The sequence below is a fragment of the Manacus vitellinus genome, unplaced genomic scaffold, assembly GCF_001715985.3.
Source record: "Manacus vitellinus isolate BGI_N305 unplaced genomic scaffold, ASM171598v3 scaffold_24_pilon, whole genome shotgun sequence".
NCBI lineage: Eukaryota > Metazoa > Chordata > Aves > Passeriformes > Pipridae > Manacus > Manacus vitellinus.
This window is the reverse complement of record NW_021939798.1, coordinates 7132806-7155250: the sequence shown is the minus strand read 5'-3', so window position 1 is coordinate 7155250 and position 22445 is coordinate 7132806. Positions and strand designations below refer to the sequence as shown.

The following is a 22445-nucleotide window of genomic DNA, read 5'->3' as shown; positions in this document are numbered from 1 at the left end:
AAGGGCGCTGTTTATAGAATATCTCATCCAGTCATATTAATTCCATTTGTGTGGAAGTTAAGCTGTGAATTCCAAACAAAATAATAATCATTCTGCCTCACTGGGGTGAAGGTTGAATCTTAGAGTGCAATCAAGTTCCAGAAAATGGAAACACCCTGTGTCATAAATGAGAAACTGTCTGCATAGTAAATACTGTAATTAAAAAAATGATTAATATTACTAGAATTAATTAATACCAATCAGAATTAATTCTTCCCTGCTGCATACTGTTAACCTGTAAGTGGAATACATGTGGTTTAAAACTTTCAGTGAGCCAACTGCAAGGCTTGAATTAAAATTCCTGGGATGTAACTTTTTTTCATTGTAGTGTCTAAGTTGTTGCTGCACAGTGTGTCTGCACCACTGGCTGCCAAACCAGCCCATGGCCACCACCTTCACAAAACTGAGCCCAGGATTCATTTTGCTTAACTCTGGAAGCCAGGGGAGCTTGTACCTCCCTGTTTTTTGTTGGTCAGGTCATGGCTCTGGCCACTTCCCTTCCCCTGACTGGGCTGTGTCAGAGCTCTGCTGTTACCTCTGAAGGTGCTTTACCAGCTCCCTCTTCCAGCCCTACAGCGAAGCAACCTGTGCCCACCACCAAAGAGCCACTGACTCATGGTAGTGTGGAAAGTTGAACTCCAGTCCACATCTTTCCCATTGATCCCTGCAATAGATCTGAAAGCGTGGAACTGGAAAACAAATCCCAAACCACCAAGCTACAGCTCTTCCTAAAGCCTACTGATAATCCTTTGTAGTGTTTGTGATTTGAACTATCACTAACAACTGCATCAGGAGCAGAGACCCTGAAGATAGGCTGGTCACAGATCAGAAGGATATCAGGAAACATGAAGAAGCTCCTTAATTAATTTCTAATCCTTTTTCAGCCTTAATCTTCTTTTTCATAGTAAGATCTGGCATTACACATTTTCTGCACACATGCTTTCTAGATGATGTAGATTAAGTCCTAGGCCTCTGATTTGCTGGAAGCAGCATGTTGGTAGGTTAGGTATTACTGCAGCCTCATAGAGGAATACCCAGGATTATTCTCTCTGGGCTGATATATTCAACCAAAATATTCATTAAAAGTATGGGAAGTTGGTCCAGTCATCCAGAATTTTAATCCATGCTTTGTTCTGTGCTTCAAAAGGATTTGTTCAATCTCTTTGTCATAGCTGGGGCTGTTTTATTTGTGCATTTATTCCAGAATTTGACTTACATATAGCAGTGCCGGGATGGGGGGCAAGAGGGCTTATAAATGAATACCACGTGGCCAGGGTAGGGGGCACATTTCAGGAATAAGAAAAAAAATACTGCAGGTATTTTGAGTACATGTGGTTATCCAGTTATAAACCAAAGGTGAGGGATTTCACCACTAGTTAAGGTATATTTTCTTCTAAATTATTTTGTGAATACAGAAAATAAGTGGATAGGTCTCTTCTACTACCATAACAAATAGAGATGCAAGAAATGTAACCAGCAATCACCCTCCTCCACACTTATCCTGTAGCAGAATCTGAAGCCTCCAGATCTGGGACATTTGACACATATGTTAGAGAATTCTTTCTTTATAAAATTCTGTAGCAGAATAATTTCAGGATCCCATAGAAGGACCATAATGGGCTTTTTTCCGTGCTTTCTAGAGAAGCTTCTAGATTTCCCTATGGTTAAATAGGAATTTTCCATAGAGATAAGGAGGTGTTTTTAATAAGGAGTTAGTCAAATTTAACACCTATCCGGACAACTGTCACCTGATCTTGCTTCTGACACTTCCAACAGGAGAGTATCAGGCTGTAACTGCAGTAGGGAACGGTGTGTTCATCCCTTCCAACTCAGGAACGAAGGTAGGTCAGTGCTGACAATGTGTTTTAAATTGTTCCTGTCTCATATGCTCTTGCAGCACCACCAGATCCACATTTAGATAAGAATTTGTAATCTGTCCCACCGCCTTGATCGGATAAAAAAGGTGTTCACTGCCTTGGATGCAGAATTGTGCTGTGGAAGTGAAAGGCTCAGTGTTTCCTGAGCACTTTCCACTGGGTGGAACACACATATTCCTGATTGAGGCACGTTTCAGGCAGAAAATTGCAGAAAGTATTCAATTCTTCTGCCCAGCATCCCCAAGAATAGAAACACAGAACAGACCAGGTTTACCCAGAAGAGCAGGAGACCCTCAGGGCCTTCCCACACATGTTTAATTCCTGCTGAGGTGCACAGGAACAGGGAGCACAGGAAAAACAGGCTCACAGTTATCACTGTGCTGACTGACCATATGTATGGGACAGTGAGAAAAAAAGAGATCAAACTAACTAACCAAATCACTGAAACATGAAGGAAAAAAGAAATCACTTTGCACAATTACAGATAAAAACATTAGGATTCACATTTTCCTAAGAGTCCAAGGGATATATTTGGGAGTTTCTGATGATTATTAGGAGCCTGGAACGTTATGACTTATAGAATCCTGTGTACTTAGCACTTCAGAGAATGAGGTCATGTCTGCTAAGGTGCCTAAATGTGGAAAAAGTTGACCTAGATAGTATTTCTCAGACTTTAGGCACGTGTGGATCACTTCTGGTTTATCAGTCTCCATGTGCCTGCAGGCCCCTGCACTGGCCTCCACTGCTGACAATTACTGGAGGCAGTTGCTGATCCTACATCTAAGGGGAATTAAGTTCCTGACATGCCTCTTTGTGCCTCATTTCAGCATGGTGGCATCAGGGCCCAGAGTTTGAGGAACCCTCTTTGGCCTCAAGTACAGAAATTTTATCTTAGAGGCTCCTGGTTTGATTTTATTTTGCTTTTGTGTGACAGGGCATACAAGGAATGAAAGGCAGGGATTTAGGAGCATTAACTTTTTTTTTCCCAATATATAAATGAAAAAGACAACAAACAACAGTATTTAAACCAGTCTCAAATCCCTTAAAGGTGATTTGCCCATAACATTTCTATTCAGGTTTTCACTCAATACCTATTACTATGTTGTCAATTGTCAGCTTGTATGTATCACATTTTGTTCCATAATCCCTTGGTGGTTCTGTTATGCTTTATCCTCTATAAATTTATGTTGCAAGTCTTTTTTTTGTGCTGTGAAAGCATAAGCTGGTAGGGAAAACAGAAAAAAAAAGTATTTTGGTGAAAGATCTGGAATTATACCTTGAATACACATCCCTGAAATGACATACAAATAGGCACCCATGTGTTTGGATAATTATATGTATATATATGCTTTTAGTCTTGGAATGGATCCATATACATACAAAACCACAGTTTTAATACACGAGCTACACTCACTCTTGAGGTGGAACTTAGAATATCAAAAGCATTTTTCTGTTTCAAACTGGAACATTTTAGAATATTTGCCCCTACATGTATTTCATTATAGTCTGATGTGTGCAAGAATTTTCTGTTGTTTCAATTTTATTTGCTTGCTTTAGTAGCAGCTGTGCTATCATCACATGAACCTTCTACCCAGCTAACCAAAGAGTCACTCAGGTATGTAGGGGTTTTTCAGGAGGCAGGCTGAGCAGACTGTCTTTGAAGATATTCCTTAATATGGACAAAGGTTTCATGTGTTCAGAGAAAAGTAAAATAAATTCCAACAGTGATGAAAAATATTTTTGCTGTTAGAGGGAAGTTTTTAAATGTTCCATGTTGGGAACATTGGGTTCCCATCACCTTTCCTCTCTGAGCAATGTGATGGGCCATAATGTGACCTTGAAGTTTTGTGTGTACCAGATCTCTCCAGCAAGAAGACCTAAAGCAGAGGTGAGGATGTGTCTGCCTGTTAATGGTGAAAGTTCTCGAATTATTCTTCTGTACATGAAGAAATCACTAATTGGAAACTCTTTGCAATTAAGAAAAATAGCATCCCCTCACCACCTCTGAGTCCCAAAAGAAAGCACTGCCTTTCTCCACCCTTGATATCTCACATTACCCTTGAAAACTCCTGCACTGTCACTGCTGGTGCTGAGCAAAGCTCCTGGTGAACAGCTCAGCCCATTCCTGGGGATGGAGGGTGTCATTGAGGCTGTTTGCACAATTCAGTTTGCTGGCTGAAATCACCTCCGAAAGGAGGAAATCAGCCACAGAAACCTGTAGGTGTCCATGCCTGTCTGGTTTTTAAATGCAGCAACTTTGGCCCCATGTCCTTATTGCAAATGAATGTCAACAATAGAGGGATAATGGATTAGAGCTCTAGCAAAAACTTCCCTTATAAATTCAGCCATTTGCCAAGTCAGTTGATGCCCTACTTTCAAGACTGTCATAGCAAGCAATTCTGAACAGTCTCTGTTTATTAAAAATGGAGTGCTAAAATCAATATAGCAATATCTTGTTGGAGAAAATTCGATTTATCAACAGGTTTGTCATTTTAAAGATGATTAAAGGACTTGTTTATTAGGCATCATCTAGGCTTTAGAAGTAGTTGGTATGAAAATAATAAGGCATAAGCTACATTAGACTTACAAATCTTTCAGTTATATCAGGGAATGGATATTTTTCTGTAAGTGAAGGCCTGGAAGCATTTTCTATCTTTACTTCAGACTGTGTCAGTCACCAATTACATATTAAAAACAGGTACTGCTCACAGATTTCAGTGGCTCGGGGCAGCAGAATCTGTGCATTTAAAATTCCAGGTGTGCTGAAATTGCCATTAAACTCTTGTAAGAAATATTTATTCTGATCTGCAGGAGTTAATTTCTGAAAGCTCCAGTTCAGGTTCTGCCTGAGTCCTGTCTGGTTAGTAAGAACATGAGCACATTTAAAGTATTTTCATGTTCTGCAGGTGAGAACAGCAAATCTGAGTGTGAGAATGAACTCTAAAACTCATCTTCATCAAGGATGAAGAGAGTAAGACTGTCTTTACATTGTCATATGTTCAGTACCTTTCAACCTCTCAGCTATAATTAATCACAAATAGGAACGTGAACACACATGTGCAAACACCCAGAGCTGGGGAAGATGCCTCTTCACAGGCATTTGAGAGCATCCAGCCTCCAGTTTGCATTCTACAGAGAAGGAAAATGGTACAGAAAACAGGAGGAAAAGCAGTTGCTGATAGAGGAATGCTGACCCATAACTGAATGTGGACTACTATTTTAAAAGATTCTTCCTGGGAAGATCATAAAGATTAGACATTCCTGAAACTCTTAGAATAAGTATGATAAAACACCTCTTAAAAATGAACTTGTGTCTGGAAAGCTAAGATTCTTTCCAGTCTAAATTTTATCCCTTTTGGAAAAGCATTTTCATATGCTGGTTCCTAGATACCTTCATCCCATAACCCTTTCCTCTTTTCCTTAGGATTCTTCTACAAAGGCAGATAAATCTTTGGTAAGCCCAGTACTTTGGTAAGCCCAGTAACCAAGAGAACAGAGGGGAACTGATGGCAAACTGGCAGAGTAGAAAAATTTCTTTTCTAAAAGCCTTTTTCAAAAGAGTTTCTCACCATTACTTTATGATTTGAGGTAGCAAAAGAGTGTTTTTCACTCTGCATGGAACAAGACACGAGTGGGAATGATGTAAGAGGACAAAAGTGCTTCTTGGTATTCAGAACCTTGTTTTTGATTACTTATAGAAGCACTCATTTACACAACTGCAGTACATGGAGCTGTACAGGAGATTAGAACGTGGAACAAAGAACCAGCTCTTCCTCCATAGCTGTGCAATCTGTAAACACAGCAGGGAATGGGGGGGGGAAACCAACCAACTAAACAGAAAAAAAAAAGAAAAAAACAAAAGAATAAACACAAACCTCTTGACCAAGGGATTTATGTGCACATCCACCACCCCCACGATGTGCACACAGAACACCAAGTCTGGAAACATCCAAGGCAGCGAGGTTGGGCTGCTGAGCTCAAGCTCATGCTGTAACCCCAATATTTCCCTGTCTTCCACCCTCCTTGCACAGTGACTTTGAGACACATTTGAATTAGAGGCATACTGGAACACAGAGAAGAATCTAGTTAAGCCAGAAATGATAATTCTTTAGGGAGCTCTGTTGCAAAAAGAGTGTGGCTTTGTAGGGTTGGGGGTTTTTTTAAAGTGCATTGTCAGGAAAAAAAAAATGAGGAGTCGTGGAATAGAGTGAAGTGTCAGAAAAAGCAAAGATAGGTTCAGGATAGGGGTTGTTTGTTTTTCTTTTTTCTACTGCAGTTCCACTGTTTTCTCAACATAAAACGTACACAAATGCTTCTGAGGCAGATAAAATGGGAAAAGTAAAACAGTCCTGTGTTAAACTGGAACAGTAATATTTGGAGCTGGAAAGGCCAATTTATTCACCTTATTTAAAGAAGTAGAAAAAGCAGGCCAGGACAAAACAGCTCTTTTCTTCTCAAAAAAAACCACAGTGAAATATGCTACTAGGCAGAACAGCTCATGATTTTTGCATGCCACAAAGGATTTTCCTTGACACATAATGAATTTTATTGAGGTCAAATTTCAAGTTATCTAAATACTAGTTTACCTCCAGAGATACAGGGCTTGGGAAAGTATTTTGCAATAACTATGCATTTTTGCCTTGGCAGTGATCTGAGAAGCAGCTTGGTATTGTGAATGCTGCTCTCAAAAACTTGCTAAAAAAGCTGATAAAACTTTTGTCCCTTTCAAGGCTAAAAAGCTGAGCTTATAGATTCTCCTTTTCATTTCCACTGACTTACAGTCTCAGCAAAGCATTACCATGCTTCTCTGGCTGCACCACGGCTCAGACACTGCAATTTTCCTTGAGCAGGGATCGGTACATGGAATGTCATGGCTGGAGTGGGCAGCAGATCCCAAAAAACAGCAGCAGTCTCTTCATTATTTTATAAAAACTTAAATTTAGAACATCCTGGCGGCAAAAGAATGAGAGAAATAAAGGACTACAACAAATGGCCTTTTCTAGCTCTTGTAAAATTGAATCATTAACCTTAATGATGGTGTGTTTTGATTGTGGTGTGAGACAGACGAGTTGTGAGGGCACATCCTTTACCCTGTGCAGGAAGCTCTGTGCTTCTCAGCCACTCAGCCAGGGATGCACAACAGCAAGAAGGTGCTGCCAAATGACTAATTTAGGCCTGTGTGTGAGGACAGGCATTTCTCTCCTTCTTCCTGTTGGCAGAAGTTCGTAAAAAAGAAAATATTTTATTTTTGTGTATGTATATATAGAAATATATGCATATAAATATATATATTTGCAGATAATTAAAGTGGTGAGTGTATTAATGACCTACACAACACCACAGTGTCAATACCTCTTAGCCTGAAAGATACTTCCCAGCCTAATTTAGCACAGCCTTTTTGCTAATGCTACATACAAATAGCAAAGTAGAAGATGCACCAACGGTTTTAAAGAGAATTTAAATCAATCAGCTAGCTGGAGCTCATCTGCTCAGCAGGGAAGGTTCTTTTAAAAGTTGTGTTGAGAATGAAAGTACTGAAGAAAATGTACCAGCAAAATAAAGATCTTAGAAAGTCTGAATACATTTATTAATATGCAGTTGATCAAATGAGTCATTAAGCACCTAATGTCTAAAGTCTGTCTTGCTGTATGGAAAACATAAGGAAAGTGAAACACACACTAATTCCAATATATGTCCTATAAATTTCCATCTAATCTGGATTCCAGTGCAAAAGCTCTGGCTTTTCAACCAAAGTGCTCTCTGAAAGAAGAGCTCTGAAATCCAGGCAGCTCCAAAGGTCAGTGCATCTCGATATAAGTCACTAAAAAGGAACTCAGTTAGGCCCTCTGGATTTTAACATATTCAGTTTTACGTTTTGAACCCACATAAAAAATGGAAGGAGTAATTTTTCATTGATCTGGATTTCTCACAAGTTTGTTGGCTTCTCTACCATTTACAAGCTTTTGAATATTTATGTAAGCCTTGAGATTTTTGAAAAGGCAGCTCTTTTGACATCCCTTTAGCAGAGACAAAAATTATCCTTAGCGCGATTTTTTAATGCAGATTCCTCAAACTAAAAATCTCTTTATAGACTGCAAGAGCAAATTAGGGTAATGAGATCTCCAAGCCCCAGTTATTCCCTCAATTACTTATTGACTTGGCCTAATTATAAACTAAGGTTAATAAACTAAAAGGAGCATGCAAATGTAATATTTCCCTCTTTTATGTAATGCTGGTGACTGTGTCACAGCACAGGATGAGACTTGTCATCAGTGGTACAAAGGAGGCTGTGGACATGCAGGCCTGTGAACAGTTCTGTGGTCAGACAGTGCAAGTCTGGCTTAGAACACCCCAAAACATCCTTTTTACTCACTGGAGCATGACACAGGTACGTGGCACTTCACAACAAAATTGAGTTTTCTGCCAATAAACCAAAGTCAGTCCAGCGTTTGCCACAGTGGAGACACGCCCGTGAATGCTGCCAGAGCACTCACGTGGTTATTGTTAAAACCCCCAACAGTGTGGAGTGTGTGCCCCATTCTGTGTATGGTCACAAAGGATCTGGAATTTGCCAGGATCCTGCCCCTGTTCCACCTGGCTGAAGGTACCTGTGGCTGTTGTGGCCTTACCTGCCAGCTCAGTGCCTCTCACACGGGTCCTGCTCTAGGTGAAGCCTCCTGAGGTCCCACTACAACATAACTTTCTTTCACACATTCCCCTTCCACACTCCAGTTTGCCTACAAATATTCTGGTGGTAAGTATCAAGGTACTACACAGAAAAAGTGACCACTGGGATACAGTCTGCTTTCCTACAGAAAAACATTCTTCAGTATGTCCCTTTTTCACCTCAAACAGCAGGTAGTGGTTCCTTCCATCAGGAAGCTCTTGGCATCAAGATACATCCCCCACTTAAAATCCTCACTGATCCCTCAGCCTTCAACCAGTGCTGGAAGCAGATCCCTTGTCCAGTCTCTGAAGCCAGTTTTTCTACTTGTCTGTTTCAATAATTCGATTTTAATTTAAAAAAAAAGTCCCAGTGAAAGCTATGGGATTAAATTCCCCTGCTGCATATGATATAAACATAGTTGCAATATTTTAGATTAAGGAGAGCATGATTTCACTGTAAAGCTGGAGTCAACATGCACAGCAATTATTAATGCCAGACACCATAAATTTGGCTGCATCTGCTTTAGGCTTCATAGTTACTAACAAGCAAAAATCATTGCATTAATGGAGTAGTGGAAATACAATGAAGCACTTTATTACCCCTAAAAGGCAGCATGTGGCTATATAGGCTCTGTGGGGTGTTACCAGTGTCCTTGGAGCAGCTTCATCCCTTCCCATCCTATGGAACATAATTATCTCAGAATAAGCACGACCCTGCGGGTCCTCTATTAAAATTATATTTTATTACAGAATGGAGTATACATTATTGAAGCACATTATTTTGATCACTGAAATTTGACATATTGTGCTCATTAGCCAGTAAGGCTGAATATTTAATTTATGAGGTTCACTCCACATTTTTTACAGATCAGTCACTTAAGGGAAGTAAACAGGCAAAACTGCAGAGGAGTGAATGGGAAAAGTTCTTACTGAAAACGGTGCTTTAAAAGCAGAAAAAAAGTGTGTCATGCCATATGCTGGTACGTGACACATTACATCAGGCAGGTAAATGGGTTAATTGGACTCATTAGCATCATTTCCTTTTTAAAACTTTTCAACTCAGAAGATGAAAAGATTATGTTAATCTTTACACTTCTCTCTTACATTTTACATTTTTCACACGGGCCTTTTTTAATCAAATATTGATGGTGATGCCTGTTGTTCTTCAAAGCCCAGCAATTAGACTGCAGCTCCCTCCCAGTAAGTGGTATTTCCTTATCTTTATTTCCCTCCCTTCCACAGTTTTCTTTTCATAAACACAACATAAAGTCCATTGAATTGTTGCCAGAAAAGGCACTCTGGGTGTTTTGCTGATCTGATGGCCAAGCAACCTGCAGAGCCTGCATCCCCAAACCCTGGGCTGGAGAGCAGACACCTGCTTGACCCCTGGAACAGATCCCACACCTCTGTCCCACAGCTGAATCCACCACTCCTGAAGTTAAACCCACGGATTACAGTCGTGTCACCCAAAACAGATAATTTTGATTTTCTTCCTGGCTGTGGCAATCCCGTGGGATGTAGGTAAAGGCTGTGTGGGATGGGTGGACACTGCTCTCTGCTGGCAGCAAGGAAAGCGTGCAGGAAACAGCTGGAATTTCCCTTAAAATTACCTTCAAAAATAAGGCATTTCCACTATTTCTTTCCATACTGTTGCATACAATGATTAAGCATTAGGGCAGAGAAAAGTTATTAAAATAACTCTTCAAATGTACAAATATTCATCAAAAGCACCTAAATAAAACTGGATGTTCTGTAGAAAATAATTATTTAAATACAATTTAAAAATTCTCATGTGTATGTGTGTCTGTATGTGCATGCACAGAGAATACCTCAGGACAAGGATAGAGCTATGAAAAGTTTGGAAAACTGATAGAACAACTATATCCTATTCGAATATGTCAGTCATCTCTTTAAGAGAAGACTTCAAAAAACAACAATACCCTTTTAACAACTGTTAAATAACTTAGAAGACTAACTCTGCAAAATAATTTTATTTTCCAGCCTGGGTCTCCTCTAAGAGCAGCTGGAAGGTTCAAGAGAACACCATAAAACTACTTCTAAAACTAACTGTATGCCATGAGCATGATACTAAGAAAATTAATGTTCTTGTGTAGCCACTTCTGTGAAGCAGGGGAATGTCATTCTGGTGCAGAGAGTTAAGCACTCTGCCCTAGCAGGTTACCTTTGAAGTTCCAGTTTGGTTCAGTGCTTTGTCACTGGCCCTAAAGTCAGATTTCAAATCAGAAGCCCTGCCCTGAAGTCCATGTAAACTGTTTTTTAAACTCTGGAGCAGTCTCAGCTTTGCACAAGGGAGATGAAGGTACTCACTCCAGTCCAGTCGATTTAAATCAAGGAGGACAGTCCTTTATATCACAGAATAAGGTCTGGTCAAGATACTGTGAACAACCATCAAAAAAACCAAAAAGGTAAACGAAAGGAACTTGCTTGAGGGACTTAGAAACAAATGATTCAGTTTATTACTACGTGGAGAAACCCAAGTTCAAGTGGCCTGAGCTGGAGGGTGAAATTCTCCATTGGAAGATCCTACCTAAGTATCAGGAAGAAAATAAAGCAACTTGGCACTGATGTTGACTTATCCCAGAGAGACAAAAAACAAACATACATTTGTTTTTGCATTTTTTCTGCTGGACTCCAGGAGGAAACAGTGGAAGCCAATTGGCAGATGATCAAAAATTGGTTATTGCAGGGCATGAAACTGGGGCACAATGACTCCTTCAACTCAATCCTTGGTGATTTGCTTCCCTCCACAGCACTAGGCCTTCACTGGACTATATTTTCCTCCTAAAGAAAGGAACATCTAATATTGCAGATAAGATCCAAGGACACCAGAGCAGGCAGCCACACACAGTTGATTTTCTTGCTCCCTTACATTCAGTGCTGCTCCACTGGCAGGTACTGACACAAGTTTAAAAACATTCTTGGAACTAATCTTTAGGCCACTCTTACTTGAAAAAAATCCCAAATGTGTTACTGCACTATTTGTAAAGGCCCCAGGAAGCAAAGAGCCTTGAAGAAAGGTGACAGTGAACTGCAGGCATGGCATGGGACAGAAAGGCAAGGGATCCATCCCCATTCCTTCCCTTTTCCTTTTGCATTCCCTGCTTACATTTCTAGCATGGCTTCACCCTGAAAAAGGCTTCTTTTTCTACTGCTTGGGGTTTTGAAGGCTATTTTAAAGCAGACTGTAATGCAAAGATGTAGGACACAAAGGAAGCTCTGCAAAATACTTAGTTCAGGACTATTTGTGGGGACAAAAAAAGACGAAGGGAACGGGATATACAGTTAACTAGGACAAAACAAAAATGCTTCCACAAATGCAGGGTTAAAGAACACCACTGGGAAAAAAATATTTTCAGGATTGTTTTTTGTGGGGCTTTTTTTTTTTTGTTTAATTTGGTTTGGGATTTTTTTTTGTTGAGTTTTTTTTACTTTTTTTCCCTAATGGTCATAAAGATCTGTAAAGTTTCAAGAGTTTGTGTTTCTTATGTGTGCACTGACTTTGCCTGTGTTCCACCTTTCAAAGGGCAGAACTGGGACTTTTTGTGGACACAGAACCAGCAAGTTATACCACAGGAGGATTCAGATCTCACTGAGAAATGTAGTCTAGAATATATCAGCAGCATGTGCCTGTGTGGATGCCTTGCATCAAGATAAAGGGAGAGAATAATGCTGCTGGGGAATTATGTGCACAAAGCTCTGTGAAGCAAGAATTAAAAGTAATGAGATTAAATAGAAAATAACTACATCAGGAATATGTTAATAAATTAATTAAAGTCTACCAGAGTTGAACTGTTCCATAATTAAGGGTGAAGCCCATGAACGTGATGTGCTCTCTTCTACTCAGGGATTTTGCCACAGGTAAAATTACCTGTATGAAAATTTTTCTAAATCTATGAGGAAAAATGGGGTCAACTGAGAATGTGGTCTGATCATTAACTTTGATGATTTTAGACTTTGCCGTTTTCTCAAACCAGCTTTATGGATGATTTAATATGTTTTCTTTACTTCAGTCTCATTTCTAGCGCATAAGATATTTTTTTAAAATCTTTTTTAAAAACAAGAGGTCAAGATTTAGTGCTGTTTCCCCTCCCCCCCAGATTTGTTTGCTGGGTTTCCATCTTTATATAATTTTCAAGTCAAACTCACACAGAACAAAACAGCTACTTCACAGCAGAGCCAGAAGTGGCACAAAGCCCATCACACTGAAGGACTGAGCACCTGAGATTAGTCTGGCACATTAAGGAAATAGTTATATAGCTCTTAACAGATCTTTTATGTGAGCTTTTTAAACCACCCTGTAACATTTTATCCAGTCTCCACATATAAAAAATAAATGCTGTGCTTTCTGGGGTAGCAGATCCTGTTGACTGTTCCAGGCAGAGGCAACCTCTTTCCCATAAGGTGCCCAGCCTTCATACTGTTTATTTCTTAGGGGAATGTGCAACATGCAGAAAATAATATCTCAGTAACCCCTGCAACTGTGACATTCTAGACTTGCAGCTTTGCTTTCCTCAAAACCAACTCAGCTGAGAGTGCAGAATGACAGTGCACCATCACTTTAAAGGCTCAGTACCATAAATATGGAGAATCCTTCTCTTAGCAGTAAGTTCACATAGGGAACAAGATCAGAAGCTCATTTTCCTGCAGTAGCAGTTAAAACTATGCACAGGGAAGAGGAATAGTATTTCCTGTGGAAAATGCATTTATGGATGCTGAGGATGAACACACTTGTGTGATTCTATTGCTAACTGTAAATGGTTACGCTTGAAAGGTTCACCTCTGAAGTGACAAGACATTGGTTTTTTATATAAACCAGACAATATCCTGCACTACAATAAAGAAATTCATATGGTGTTATGGTGGGCCATCAGCTGTGGAGCCTGGGCAAGTCACAGTCTCCAGGAAATAAAAAAAGTTCCTAAATATTTCAGTCTTTTCGTTCAGATGTAATCTGAGTTGATGGAAAATATAAGACACCACTTCCTATAGGAATCAAGTGCCCATAAAAGAAGTGCCCACTGAAAGTTGCTGGTGATGGTGGTACATGTTGATACCCTCAAGACACGGGCATGTCCTGAAGGTACAGTTTGGTGCTGGATCTCAGGTGGTTTGTGCAGCTACTCTTCCCTTGGGCACACCCTCACAACAAGAAAACCAGTGTTTCACTTACATCTAAGAAGGCACATAAAAGGGCAAGGCCTTGTATTTTTTGTATTGAAGATCTTGGGGTTTGCCCTGCCTGGTGTCCAATCTGTGTGCCAAGCAGGAGAATTTCACAGTCTCACTTCCAGTGTTCATCCCTCCCCAGGGGCCAGAAATGAGGAATGTCAGAGGCTTCACTGCATTCCTGGTATTCTCCATCTGCAGCCGTGTGGGGAAATTCTGTTTTGAAACAGTCAATATCATCTCATTACAAGCACTGCATTTTTATGAGGGGGGAAATGAGAAAGACAAATGTTACTCCTGTTCATGAATCTGCCTCTCATCGTTTCCCTTCTCTGCTCTGTGCGGAGTTATTTGATTCATATTAGGGGTTATTTGGGTCACTTTTACCTCGAGAGAGAAAATAATGGCAACCTTATTTGAGATTTGTACCAATTTAAGTAAGGAAATGGATTCTGCATATTTTGCATAGCTGTTAAATTTAACTGAGGGTTCAGTGAAGCATGAGCTTCCAAATGTAAAAGGCTCTAACCATTTCCCCCTATTTGTTTTTAAACTACATTTGTTACTTATGATTAGCAATTTTGTGTCATTCATATGCAGTGTACTGAAACTGAATTCAGTAAACTGACCTTCTTCCACCTATTAAGTTAAACTTGGTATTTAATTATTATGCATGCCAAGTCAAGCAGAAAAACTAAGGAGCATTTATAAATAAAATCATTGTGGGTTTTTGCGATGAGTAGGAATATTTGTGTTTATTACTTCTCGTAGGAAATTTATTACTGCTTATTTTGAATTGGAATAAACACCAAGAAAAAAGAACATCTGTATCAAAGTGTAAAGAACCACAACAATCAAAAGTTGTTTAATCTTATCCATTTAGTTCTAGTGCACAGTCTGTTCAGTGGAACTTTTTACAACATACTGTGCAAGAAAACAGGTCATTTAAACTCAGTAATTAGTATTACAGAGAAAATGACACTGCAGCAATGTTAATTACTATAGTACTGATGTAGTATGAGATATAATACATAATAGTCATGTCTTTAATTTTAAATTGAAGTGCAACAAAGCATATTATTCCTATGTTTTCACTTCTTAAATTAAATGGATCTTATTCAAGTGTACATTTGTATCCATGCAGAATGTTTTTAAATAAATCATAGTTCTGCTTTAACTCAAACTGGCATATTTTACTTTCTAATGGCATAAATTAAGCAACTTCTTGATCTAGAAACTTTCCTATGACAGCGGAAATCATGATAGAATTATATTCCATATGAAAAATTTCCACCATCATTTTCTTTTTCATTACAGCAGCTGTAAATCAGTTTGCAAATGAAGCACAACATTCAGTCTTTTTAAAAATAAAGATGACTCTCAGGGAGCATTACAGCTTTTGGAGGTATAGTAGGACCTAGACACATATGATCAAATTGGAATTCATTCTGTACTGCTATGGCTAAAAGATCTGGCAATTGTACCTATAAAATATTCATAACAAAACAAAGAGACTTGCAGAGCAAGACAGTGAAAATTTTTACCTGGAGCTCCAGGAGGAGTAGAGTTCCCTACTAATGAATAATTATGTCTCTGCTTTTTGCAGCACCTTTACTTTTGGGTAACTTTGTTATAAATATTAAAAGAAGGGAAAAAAGAGGTAAATTCCAGATTTATTCAAGTGTACTTAAATAATTTATGTCTGCTGAAATGTTCCCATTTTCAGTGCGGCAATTTTGTAATGAAGCCATTACTCAGACCTCGCATAAAAAGTGCTCTAAAAGCTTACTTATTTAAAAGTGTAGCAATCCCATTCACCACGCTAACAATGTGCCCCTGGCTAAAATGTGTACATGTGGATTTAGCAAAATATTTGAATATACAATATAAGATAGAAAGGAGAAGTTGGAGTGTTACCTCAAGTCGGTTATTTCCTCTCCAAACAAGATGTGTCGTTACATTTGAACGAAGGTGCGAGAAGAGCAAAATCCTCGAGTACATACAACCAGTTTCTAAGATTTGCGGATTATTTCATTAAAAATGCCTTTTTTTTTTCTTTTTCCCCCACCCGTTTTAGGTCAGTGGGACAATGTATAACACAGGGAGACATGTATCTCTACGATTAGACAAAGAGCATTTGGTCAACATCTCTGGAGGGCCGATGACGTACAGTCACCGCCTGGAGGAAATCCGGTTACACTTTGGGAGCGAGGACAGCCAGGGATCAGAGCACCTCCTCAACGGACAGGCCTTCTCTGGGGAGGTAGGTCACCCTCCTGGGAGGTACCAGTATGAATTACTCGCTTCCCATTTCTGCCTGAAGGTATTTGCAAATTTAATTTGTCGCCGTAAAAAAATGGTTTCCCTGCATCCATTCGGAAAATCGGGGAATTAGGTTTTGCTTCCTCGCCCCTGCACTGCAAATGGTGTGATTTGTATCTAGAAATGAAAGTGCCGTGTTTATTGTATGCAGAGACACCCTCTGTTCTCATCTGTGCTACTTACAAAGTAATCAAGTCTCTTCTGATGGGTCCTTTATGTCTCTTGTAAACACAAATACGAGATTAACCACAAAGTAATACTGGAAGTGCCTCAAATTCGTATGGAAGTGCTGGTTTTGCTACACACTGGTGTGTAACACTTTACACTGAGTATCATCCTGCCTTTGATTCATGCAAAAATAAGGAGATACTTAATTTCAGAGGTGGTTCCGCAGAACTCTGCTCAAGAAATAAAGTTGACTGCACTAGTAATCCCTGGCAGAATTGGAACTCGTGTTTTGAATACACGTCCATAAGTGTCCCAAGACCATAACTTCATGATCCTGATACCTGTTGCAGAATGACCCATTACTCCTGCTGGATAAATATTTATGTGGAGTACTTTTTCCAAGATGTAAATTAGAGTTTGCAGACTTTCTGGGACAAACAGGGCAGAATCTTTCCATTTTTCTTATGTAGGAACATTTTTACATAGAAGAGGTGCATGAGGTTTGCAATACCCCATCCTACTTCAACTTGGGCCACGGGTGTGAACTGGCCAGCATGCAACTCTACTCCACTACTCAAAATAATGCTTCAGAATAACTGTATATTAGTGTGGGGATCATTTTTAAAGATAAAATGGACATCCCTGTTACCATTCTTTCAGAATACCAAAAAGAATATTTTTTTGATCATAAAGCACTTATTTTCTTGGAGATGAGTAATCAGCTTGACATGTGTACTCTACATCACAGACTCTGGTGATGAGTCAGTTAATGTGTGGCATTTTCTTTGGCACTGATCAACAGCAGTTATTTTAGAGTAAGAAATTAATTGCAGAGTTGCCAAATGATGGTGTTATAATTGATGGAAATCATTGGCTTTGTTTTATAAGCTACATAAATGTATAATACAGCCAGTGGCAGCTTTTGCATGAAATTACTCATGTCTGACACAACTGAATTCTGGTTGCCTTCATTAAATTCCATGATAAGTGAATATATAAAGTATTGCTCCTTTAAGAGCTGAAAGTTAAGTATGCTTTAGTAAATAAAGTCTTTACTTTGCTGTTCAGGTTTACAGAAGGGCAATATTCAAACAACAGAAAGCTGACTGAACAAGAAAGCAAAAATCTAGTTGAAACATACCATTGTACTTGATAAGATGTATCAGCATCATTTCAGATGTTTTTAAAAGAGTTTTTAAGTTATAAATTCATCGGTCCTAGACTATAACAATGAAAAAATGTAGAGCCTTGTTTGGCAATGTTTAATATTGACACTTAAGTAGGCTCTTCTGGTTTTGAAAGTAGGAGTTCCAAAGCACTATTAATATTTGGTATTTGCTAACAGAGACCTCAAGTCTTAATAAAAGCAGAAAACCCAACTAAGTGGAAACTGCTGTCAGTCAGGCAGGCAGGCACAGCTGGATATACAGTATGTGCAGGATTCCTGTAGTTATGTGAGTTCCCCCTGCAGTGAATAGGAGGAGATTAGCAACTTCAGAGGATGATCAGCCCTGATAGCCAGAGATGCATCTCTTAGGACAGGACAAATCACTTTGTGGAGAAGCATCTCCCATGACAACAGAGAACAGACAAACAACAGGTTGAGGAGTTTAGAAAAGACACCTTCTTTTCAGATGCTGAGATGGTTCTGTCCTTTGAGGATGTGCTTTTCAAAGTTTCAAAAAGCTGTTTTGGGCAGCTGGACAGGTAAGTTTCAGTAAGGTCCGCTATTAATTACTGATTTGAACCTACACCTACACAGCTAAGTCTTATTTATAGAACACATACTGTTCCCAAAGTACAAGCACAGATGCAAATCAATCATGCTGAACAGAATGGCTGCAAATTTTCAGGGAAAGACAGCAACTAATGGTGTTCTTTGACTGTACATCCACCCATACAAGTGCTGTCTGTGTAAATGAGTGATCTTTGATAAGCTCTCAGCACTAGAAGGTGAATTGTCTACAGTTCCCAACAACTGGAATGAGAAAGCTGTAAACAAGCCAGCTGACTTCCTGATAGAGTGTGTGCTCTATCTATGTAACATGTGCTTTCAAGACTGTTGCTGCTAATTACTATTCACTTCTGCACTGGAGAATGCTGTCAGAGGAGATGGGATAAAGAAAAATAACTGCATAGGCTCATTAGTTTAATTTAGCTGGTGCAGGTAAGAATAGCAATGAATGTTTGCTGGCTTAGGCTTTAGCATCCAGAGAAAAATCATTGCAGGGTTGCAGTGTGTGACTGCTAATTGCACACTGAACTCCCATGGCACTGCCTCCTCACTGCTCTACTCAGTTGGGTTGGACAAACCCACCATGGATTTTACCAAAACCTCTGTTTTTCCACGGAAACAGTTCCCAAGGATGAAGTTACCCAAGCAGTGTGATCCATTCCAGTAGGTCACAATCAGATTATTCCTACTACTCCTTCCTCCAATCCCATCCCCGTCTCTCCCCTCGTTTTTGCTGGGGTCTCCAAGACTTATTAAAGTCAGCACATTGCAGAGAGAGGAAGGGAGCCTGAGGAGAGGGCAGGGAAGAGGGCAGCACCTCTCCCTCACAGCACTGGCAAACTTAGATTGGCTCACATGGGCCTAAATTAAATCCAGGAGCAGACAAAGCAGAAGCTTTTAAACAGCCCTGATATATCTTGAACCAGCTGCAATGTTCTCTACACATGTGGAAGCCCCACCTAACAGCCATACTAAGGAAGTACTTTGTTTTAGGGCCCCTTATTGCCTAGTAAAGGTGTTCTGCAAAGGGGCAGGCACCAGAGCAAGCTGGAGAGCACTGGAGGGGGACCACGGCATGAAAAGTAGCCCAGAAATAGCAAATTGCTTCAAAATGTGCTATGGTCTGAATGATACCAAGAGGCTTGTAATTTCTAGGCTTTAACATACAACTATGTGTTAAAGGCTGTCAAGAGAGATCTCCACAACAATCTGGTTACCTTTTAGCCCCAAATTATCACTTTACTGTAGACAGAATAACTGAACAAACATTCAAACAGTTTGAGTGTAAAGGCTTTAAAACTGTGTATCAGATTATCATCAATATGTTTGGCACTGGTAAGTGGGAAGGCAGGCAGGCTTTGGAATGCTTAAATAAATAAATCATTTACTTGTCCCTATGAGGCAAACTTGAGTGTGTTTAGTTCCCTGTTCTTTGCATGAGCATCCTACTGTATTACAACGATTAAAAGAAAATCTTGGCTTAAGCAAAGTCTCCAAGTAAGACACCAATCATTTGTGTCTGCTGCCTAATGCCTCCATGCAAAAGGGGATTTAATGCTTCAGAGTCTGTATCATTTAATGAGAAAGACCACTTTCCCTTCAGACAGCAGCAGTACAAACAGCAGAATTGACCAGAGTGCTGTTGTTCAGGCACTGTCTGCCTTGTTAAAATATAAAGGTAACCTCTAAAAAGGTTCATGGTGAATATGGGAGCCTTTAACTTTACCATGTGGCAAAGTCATAAAAATCCAAACCACTTTTTTCTTCTCAGCATAAAAATGAAAAATGTGCTGCAGGAGACCTCCAATCACTTTATGGTTCTGCCTTGTAGCAGCCTTATCAGTGCAAAGGCAGAAAGTCAAGGAGCTTAATTATTTGGGGTTATGCACTTTTCACAAACTCAATGGCTGGAGACTTTTAAACAAGAGACCACAGTCCAATACACATGAAAAAAAAATAGATTTCTTCTCTTCCCACCCTTCCAAAAACCCAAGGACAGATTATAAACACACAATGACTTCATCTGCTACAGGAGAAGTAAAATGAAAGTGAGAAGAGGATCTAAATAAATGGGTACATATTGCAAGCTGTACACACAGCTTGGAACTGAGATTTACTTTTGCTGCTGCTAAAAAAGCCACTGAGGAAAAAAAAAAGAAATACAAGAAAATGGGAATCAAAGGGAGAAGCTGAACATTCTGAATCATCAGTCTCCTCTGGCTACTGCAAATTCTCTAACTGCAGGCATGTCTATGTGAGTAGAGAACTTCTAGTGATAGTAAAGGATTACTTATGAGAGAGATCAGTGTCTCAAATCCAACTTGTGATATTTTTGGAAGCAGGACTGTCACATAGACAGCCTATGAGAACCAGTCAGCCAGCTGAAATAATTTAATCCAGCCTGCTGCAGAATTAGAGTGCTCTGAATTGTTAAATCAGAAACAGTAGCTCTGCCACTGAGACCTTCTGTGCACCCCTGATTTGCCTGTGCAGTTCCAAACAGCCTCCTCAAAACCCTGGTGGTGGGATCATTTATGGAAGAAACCATGGCTTGTCCTTGGATTGTGCTAGTACATAGCCCTTTGTCTTCTTTTGGAGCCTTTTTTGGAAATGGTGCAGGTCCTTTTTAAGTATTTCAGCCAGAAGAGAAGTTTGCTGTACTCCAACACTTATTAATGTTGAAAAATAAGCCTCTGAGGAAAGCACCAGATGAGGGAACACATGTCTAATGGAGGGGGGGAGGGCTTAGTAAAATCTCTATAACCTTCAGATTAATGTTCAGCTTCAAAGGAGAAAGTCAATAGGATAACAAATTAAATTGATATAGAAACAGAATATAAATCAGGAAGAGGTGGTGGTATTGTCATCACTAAAGTATAAGGAGACTGCTCACAGGAGTAATTCAAAACCAGTGGGAGATGAATATGTGCTGCAGTTGTAAGAATTCACTTCTGTCCTCCCTAAATAATGTAGGTGGCTTCACCCAAAATTTTATAAAATATCCATAAAAAGCAGATTTAAAGTCCAAAAGACACATCACAGAATCACAGAATCTTCTGAGCCAGAAGGGACCCACGAGGATCATTGAGTCCAACTCTGAAGCGAATGTCCCATACAGGATTACTGTGTTTTTCTAAAACAAATTCAATTTTATGTTTTAAGTTAAATAGGATTTTATTGCCTGTCAGAAGAACAGAAAATAGGATTGAACAGTATATTAGTACAGACTGAGGAATATTCACACCTGACCGTGGTCTGGTAATTCAAGACCTCTGAATCACCCAGTGGAAATTCCCTTTTATCCTCTACTGACTTTTGAAGGAAATGAGGCTCTTAAAGAGAGATCCATTTTGGTAGCAGCCTGCCTGGTCTGTCTCTCCTCCTAAACTACATGAGGATGAAATGACCTCCTCTCCCTCTGCACAGCAGAGCCCTTTGGATTTGAAAGCATCATCCCTAGGGATGCTGCTAGAATGCTGCTGAGATAAGCTGGACAGCAAAGCTTGCAGGAGGCAAACTTGGAAACCTATGTTGTTTTATAAAGTAGAACATATCAAAAACATTTCCTAACATTCCCAAAATACTTCTCAAAATGCAATGAGATGATAAATCAAGATTCTAAGCAAAAGTTTTGTTGACTAAGGAGTCCTTAAGGTGCTAAGGCTTATAAAGGCTTATACACTTACTGTGCTTACTAAGGATTATACACTGACTGTACCTGAAATCAGCAATAAAATGTAGATGACAATAGGACAGTGCAAATGGAAGAGGAAGATAAAAGGTAATGTTTTAATTTACTGTGTATTTTTGTGTCAGATACAGAATGCATTATTCCAGAACCACTGCATGAAATAATATGCAATAATTAACCAAAATCTGCTCTTACAAATATCTGATTTAGATTAAGCAGTCTGTTAAACTGTGGGACTATGGCCTCACTTCCAGGACTGTCACTGAGAGTGAGCAGAAGCCAGAGGAGCAGATCAGGATGCTCTGAGGTTCCAGGCAGAGTAGAAAACCCAAACAAAAACCTTTAAGTTCCATATCAAAATGCAGCTTTTAACGAGCCTCCTGCTCACAGACACATCCCCCACTGGAGCTGCCACCTGCTATCCCAGGAAGAGCCCTCATTCCCTCTTGGCTCCAGGGAGTGCAGGTATCTGGGAAAGCATCCACACTCCTGCAGTCCTGCAAACTCTGCCTGAACCTCAACAGCTTCAGTGACAGCGAGGAATTGGAAAGTTTGGGGCACCTGCAGATTGAACAAATAAACTTATCCCCCAGTGGCTACATAGGAACATATAAAGGGGAAAGCTACAAAATGTGAAATGTATGCAGCTGCCTGGAGATACTGCAAATAATTTCCCAAAATCTAATAGTGCATATCTGAATGCCAGGTTTTCTTTCTCAGATTTGTTGTATTATTTTGTTCTTAAAGAATTCAGAGTATA

The 22445-nt window shown here is 39.6% G+C and overlaps 1 protein-coding gene across 1 annotated transcript in view; it reads left to right on the top strand.

The window, feature by feature from the left end:
• The window catches only part of CA10 (carbonic anhydrase 10), a 185765-nt gene that overhangs the window by 129837 nt on the left and 33483 nt on the right, over positions 1 to 22445 (top strand). Inside the window, exon 5 of the mRNA XM_018073398.2 lies at positions 15847 to 16032. Within this exon, the coding sequence (XP_017928887.1) occupies positions 15847 to 16032 (186 nt within the window). The remainder of the gene's footprint in view (positions 1 to 15846; positions 16033 to 22445) is intronic.